This window comes from Lactuca saligna, chromosome 8, assembly GCF_052625555.1.
Source record: "Lactuca saligna cultivar CGN05327 chromosome 8, ASM5262555v1, whole genome shotgun sequence".
NCBI classification, from domain to species: domain Eukaryota; kingdom Viridiplantae; phylum Streptophyta; class Magnoliopsida; order Asterales; family Asteraceae; genus Lactuca; species Lactuca saligna.
Genome location: NC_136424.1, coordinates 203492495 through 203499690, shown reverse-complemented (window position 1 = coordinate 203499690; position 7196 = coordinate 203492495). Strand labels below are relative to the sequence as shown.

The following is a 7196-nucleotide window of genomic DNA, read 5'->3' as shown; positions in this document are numbered from 1 at the left end:
TTAACCAGATGTTTCAAAATACCCTGAAGAATTGCAAATGTTGATTGTCTATCTCTATCATTCAATTCTTTTTGTTGTGATGATGGATTCTTTTTCAGTTCCGATGACATGGCTATCGTTGGCAGGTTCTAAAACTGTGTTCAACAAAACTTATAAGGTAGTTACTTTCCAGTTAACCAATGACTATAAGTATAAACTCACCAAGAAATAGTTTTCTCAAATCCCGAATCTTCCCAATGTTGGTCCTTTCTATGAGGTTACAAATGAACAGGTGGTTTATATGTTCAACGAGATGGGTCATCAACCTCTACTTGTCAAGATTAGCCAGTTTAAGAAGTCTTCTTTACCATGTGTGTGGAATTTTCTCTTTGGAATATTTCTTCGATATTTGACATGTCGAAGTGTGGGATTGGATAAAGGCATACTTGAAATTTATGCTATGATTGCTAGTTTGTATTATGATTTAACAGTTGATTATGTGACTCAACTATGGGAGGCGTTCGATGTTAGTATCTCACATACAAATGTTACTAATGGTGTATCATGTGCATGATATTAGAGTCTGATTTTGCGATATGTGTATGAGAAGGAAGGGATTCTTGTACCTGTTGATGTTCCTAAATCTAGATTTTTGATTTATCAACATCCAAAGAATGTTGTAGATGACTCATAAGTTTTTCCCAATGTTGCAAGAATTCCAGATGCTATTCTTTGCAAGGTTGATCCAACAAATCCTATTCTTGTGGCTTATCTTCAAATAATTAATCCTACTATTGAGACAGGTGTTTTGATACCAAAAGGAATTACAGGACCTTTTAAACATAGTAAAAGTCCCAAGAAGTCTTCAATGGTTGAAAAACCTCAAGCTGCTCCTAAGGTTGTTGAGAAAGTGGTTACGAAGCCTGTTATAGAGCCTGTTCAAGAACCCATTGCACATGATGTTTAAACGGAGGTGGTGCCATCGAAGACTGGTATTTTAAAATGTACGAAGAAGCTTGCACATAGACCTCGATATTCACCAGATTGAAGGCCTATTATTGAATATGTTCCTGTGCAGACTCATTCTTCACCTAAGGGGTATTTTTCATCCAAGCTACAGAAGATTCGAAAGCCCCATATTAATCGAAAATGGGTGATTATTCGTGAAATCCCTGCTCCAGTTTCTCTAGCTTCAAAGAAACGAAGAGCTCGTGACTTGGTAAAGAAGCTCAAGAAGAAGCAAAAGAAGTTGGAAGAGTCACTTGACAAAGCGTGGTTGAAACTGATTTAGTAGATGAAGGTAATCCGTCACCAATTCTAATAGAAGATATGGGCTTCACATCAACTCAGAGGGATTCCCCTGTCAAGTCAAATATCAAGGTGACTAGAAATCCTGGTGGCAACGCGGAAACATCTAATATGGACATGACAACTAATCTGGGTGATCCTTCTAATCCATCTATCCATGAGCAGACAAAAGGCATACCACCCAAAGCATCGATGGCTGAATCAGTTATTGAGGAGGTTTGAACTACAGGAATCCCTGTGCATATATCTGATATGGATACAAATGTCAACATATGTGATAGGATGTCGAATCATGCAGCCCAATGTTTTCGAATGTCTCTACTTAATTTGTTCCTGTTTCTATCATTACTTCATCCACATTCGAAGCCACTCTTATGGATACCTCTACTTCGTTACCATCATTTATTTCACTAATTCCCACATCATTACCTGCTTCTACCATATCGCCTACTTTTTCAAAATATTATGAATCAACCTATCACTTCTTTATTTTTTTCTCAATCCACCGATGGTCCAAAATCTACTTCGGAGATTGAACAGGATAATGATGATTACATGGTATCTTTTGGCGATATTCAGTTTGATCACAAGGAGGAGAATATTCTCGATCACGTGTTGATGTCAGGAAAACAATTCAAAATTTTGAATCATAAGTTGAGTTCTTTGCGTCAAATTTAAGCAGATACAGGAAGTTGAAATACTGTTTCTAACATTGAAGTTGATGATTTGTTAAAAGCCCAAGAACATAGTTTGAAAACCATCATGGATCATATTGATATAAAGAATGAAGAGTGTTTGAAGTGACAATCTGATTCTTTTACTCATGAGGTTAAAGATTTGAGGGTAGTTTCTTAGGAAAGATATATTCTATTTGTCGAAGAAGTTAAGAGGGTGCAGGAGGATGTTAATTTCAAAATTGAAGAACTTCAGTCTTAGATGGCCAAGGAGATTTCTAACATTGATCAAAAGTATTCTACTCTTCATACTAAGGTTGATATAGTTGCTAATTCTATCAAGAAAATTGTCGAGTTCTACAATTCTCTCATCACCAAAGTCGATTTGAAGTCTGAATCTGATTCCTAGCAGTTTGTTAAACTAGAAGAGTTATTGGGAAATGTGATGGAGTTAATTTTGATACTCAATGTTACTCATTCATCTTTGGTTTCTCAAGAATCCTTGTCTGAAATGTTTTCTTCATTGGAGTCCAATATGAGGGCTTATTTAGCTCCTCTTCTGATGTTTATAAATTTGATGCCAATGGATGCCCCACGTGTTTCAACAGGGGTGCAAGGAGAGAAAAGGGTGATGGAGCATCAAAGGATTCAGATCAAGGCAAGGTTGTTGAGAAAGTAATAAGCACACAAATACCAACTTCGTTTCCTTCATCAACATCAACAATTTCAACAACAATGACTTCGAGGCCATTAAACAAGGGTGTTATTGTTGGATCTTCTGTTGGGGGTTCTAGTTCGAAGCCACCTTCTTCAAAGAAAGAAATGGAAGGAAAAAGGAAGGGTGTCACGTCTTATCCAACTAAAGAAGAAAAGAAGATTGCCTTGGAAAAGAAAATTAAAAGACAAAGGAAGATTCAAATTATTCTAAGATAAAGGCAAGGAAATCCTCCTGGTCTTGAGAAGGGTGACCCAACCAAACCATATTGCTACAAAACTATTAAGCATATTGTTTCACTTGGAGATATGCACGATTTCTTGAAAGTTCCAAAGAAGAGTTATGGGATCGAAAATTCAAATTTCAATCAGTTGGATTTTCCCATCAATCATGTGATGTTCGTCTCTGCTCAGTACCAGCTGGTAGAAAATTTTGAAGACAAAGATGAATATAAGAAGTTGAAAGTGAGATTTCATGTAGTCCTTGGGAAGAAGGAAGACGAGGTTTGGTCCTTAGTCAAAATTGTGAAAGTGATGGGTATTGCCAAGGATCAACTTTTCAAAGGTATTTTGTAGAACTTTCGTTTTCATGTGGTTCGTGAAAATAATGTTGCTAGTGATTTCATAGTTGTAGACTTTCCGTTAATGAATCACAATGATCTAATCACTGTTGCAAAGATCTTGAGTGAAGTTGATGTTTCAAAACTCCAGGTGAACAATAAAGAAGATTTTATTCTTGGGTTTGCATACATCAAGCTTTTCATTGACAATTACTATGATTGTCTTGCCCTAACTGATGTGGAACTTACCTTGGAAATGGGAAGACAAATCACTGTGCCACAATCATTTTTGAAAGGTCAAAGAAGCTTGAAGAAATTTGAAGATAGTGAAATATGTGTCAAACCACTGGGAATTGTTTTTATTGGAAAGAATAAAAACAATAAGAATACTAAGTATTTGTTCAGAGTTGAGGAAGTTGAAAGATATATGAATTCCTAGTATACAAATCTCCTTGTTCGGATTAGTAACTGTAAGAGGAATAATCCAGGGGATATAACAGAGATTCGAAATTCCATTACATGGTATACTGAGATTCGTCGGGTACTTCATCAAGCTACAAAATTTTTTATGACTTAGTTCTACACTGCTCACAAAGGGGGAGAATGTTGGGTTTGAATAGTTGTTGTGAGGTGTCGAAGTCTGTTATAGCTTGATAGGATTCAAAGTTTGTAATGCAATGTTCGTTGTATGTATTTCATAAGGGCACTTTTGTATGTCAAAACGTATTAGATTTAGCCTTTATGTACTTTTTCCTTACTTCTATCATTCCTATAATTAGGGATATGTACTAGGGGTAGAGTAACTTTCTGGCACTTATTGTTCTTACTCTAAAACTCTATTGTATATTTCATAATTTTAATTGAGCCATCTAGATTATATTTACTCATTGTGTTCTAGATGCAATACAAATTCTGATTTCATTTTGTTTACTCGATCGATACGAACTTCAGTAAGAAGTGAGGGGGAGGAAAGGATGAATTGTGAAGGAGATGTACATGAGGTTAGTTTAGGGTTGGTCCATGATAAAAAAAATATAATACATTGATTATTAAAAGCACAAAGCTTAAAGTAAAATAATAATCTAACACCTATTTAAGGATTGGTATAAAAGATGTTAATAATGAGAACTTGATGAAAAATGTTATTGACTTTTTTTTGTAATTTACTTCAAAATATTATTGACATTATATATACCATGTACGAACATGAGAGCAGAACAAACCATGAACTAAAAATCCAACCTTCCAACCATACTTATCTTGAATGTAAACCACTACTATAAAAGCAACAATTGTTGAGAAGGCTCCAGAAACATAATACCAATTAAAGTAGGTAGCTGTCAATGAGTCTTTGGTTGTTTATGGTTAGATGATTTGTTGAGTTGGTCAGCAACAAAGGGCATGGAACATGGTTTGATGCAACAACATCCAATTGAGAGTAGACCAAAAGATGAAAAGAGTAAAGCAAGTTGGGTTGGTGTTGCAGGGCTGCAAATAGTGTTAAATTCATCGCATCAATTCATAGCTCGCTACTCTCTCGAACGCTTCATTCACTGATCGAAAAACAAAATCAAAACCTTAATTGATACTACTGAGATTCATTCATACTCAAACTAAAAAAATGTTGGATCGATTAATTTTTTTTCCCTTTCCAAGGACGATTTACGTTTTCCCATTATTGATCGACTTCGATTCAAAGATGATTTGATGATGTTTAACTAGTAAGTTGAATTTGGGTGATGCCATGGAGAGAAATAGAATGCAACAAAGACGATAATGATTTCTAGAACGCGAACTTGCGCAAGCAACAAAGGATCCATTGTTGTTTGTTTCTTGCGATTGGCAAATACATCCCTTTTTAATCGACGTACCCTTTATGCGACCAAGAAGTGCCGCCAGCAAAAAATAGAAGTCGGCGATGGTGAGGAGACAATATGCAATCGTGAGGAAGTCGGTGACGAATTGAGGATGAAGACGAGAGTAAAACCTCGTCTAAATTAAATGAAACCTGTGTTTGTATAGGAAGGGCAATATTGTGCATTTGGTTTTTGTTTTTAGTTTTAATGGTTTTAAAATGGTAAAAAAAAAAAAAGATTATAAATTATTAAAAATTATCAAAAAAATAGATTTGGGTATATATGATATTAAAAAAACATTATAAAGGGTAAATATGATATTTAAAGTTTAGGCCGGAGAAATATGATATTTAGATGTTTAATAATGATATATATGAAATTCTAGTGTTGCCCTCACTCCTTGAGGATGAATGTTTAAGTCTTGTCGTTGACATATGTGAAATTAAGGAATACTTTAAGTAGGAGTAGATTATATTTTCCGTTTAAAAGAAATTACAAGGTGCATTTATTCGTGAGTTTAAGATATTTGATTTTTGTAAAAGGTTGGAGATTATTTTAGATGGTCAATATTATAAAATACTGAAATAGTCATTGATAACTTTCAATTTGCTCTTTAAACCATCTATTTTCTAAACCACTTAATTTCTAATGGTTGAAATCGAATAGTTCTATAAAATAAAATTGAAAGTTGGGCAAAATATAATGTTGAAAAATAAGTGAGACAAAACTTACAAAAAATCTAACAAAATTCATAAATAAGTTTGTGTTATGTGGGTATGATTGTCATTTACAAAAAAAAAAAAAAAAAAAAAAATACTTTATTGCTAATTCTGGCAAAAACATAATGCTAAACTTTTAGAATATGTAAGAAAAAGTATTTTGTAAATGTATGAAATATGGTCAACAGTCAATGGTCTGCAAAAATACATTTCATAAAACAAAGTCAATTCTTATTATAATGTTATATTTTAAAAATCTGTTTAATTAATTATAAAAATGCCCTTCAAAATACAAAGCATATTTTATAATAGAAAAAAGGTTCCATGCATATGCAACTTCTATAACATACGTTTTGTACAATATTATTGTATACAATACAATGTTCATTGTTATAAGTTATATTTTCATTAGTATAATGCTGGTTTATCCCAAGTCTCATGATCAAATTACGAAACATTAATCTAACAAACGTTTTCCAAAATTTCTGCCTTATTTATCGTTAATTTACATGATCAGGGTATTATTCATAGTTTGATCAAACAAATCAGCAAAGATCTTACTTTTTTTCTCTTCAAATCCAAGACAGATCTTAAAATCATGACATTAGCATTGCATAAAATACCGAAAATTCCCTTCTGTTCAACAAACCACACAAATCAACTACTAAATAATGTCATTAATCCAATAAAAATAAATAAAAATCGTTACAACTTCTCCTACAAATCCTTCTAAATACGATTCAAGAACATTCGAGAAAATCTCATCATGTTCATGTCACGAAAAGTATGTTTAGAAGGATTAACATTAATAATCGAAAAGAAAAGTGTAGAACTAATTAACAAGGGATCTGATAAGTAAACCATCTAAGAACTTTAATCGGAAGCTTGATGAGATCCACTGCTAAATTTGCAAGTCCAGCACAACAACAGCAACAAGGGCATAAACAACTTATCACCGATCCAATTATCCAAATCACAGCACCGATAACAGAGATGACCAATGCGATCAAAGCGAATGGTAATCCGATCAGAAACCCTAGCGGCCTGCAATCTCCTTCTCCCATTGCTTCAACTCGAAATCTCCGAATTTAGTGTGTGTTCTTGGTGTTTTGTGTGTGTGTGTGTGTGAAGACCCGGAGTTGATGAAGGGGGTTATGTAGGATGAGGTCGTGATGGGAATCATGGGGGGTTTCATGGCGGTTTCCCCGTTGACGAAAATAGCCTTTGAAGGTATGCTTGAATGGGAATGGGTCGTTGGAACTTCCGGGGTTGTTTTGGTAATTTGATATGTTGTATAATTGTTGGGTGAATCAATCCGCGTGTGTTTTGGTCTTTGATCGATGAGGAGACTTTGGCGAAAACGTGAGACGCAAGTTCCTGTGTAGT

At 34.3% G+C, this 7196-nt stretch overlaps 1 protein-coding gene across 1 annotated transcript; it reads right to left on the bottom strand.

The window, feature by feature from the left end:
* Nucleotides 1–6400: 6400 nt before the first annotated feature.
* On the bottom strand, nucleotides 6401–6956 carry LOC145011690 (taximin). Its single transcript, XM_078970421.1, has one exon. It carries the CDS (start codon nucleotides 6872–6874, stop codon nucleotides 6647–6649), a length of 228 nt encoding a protein of 75 aa, XP_078826547.1. The 5' UTR covers nucleotides 6875–6956; the 3' UTR covers nucleotides 6401–6646.
* Nucleotides 6957–7196: the final 240 nt, after the last annotated feature.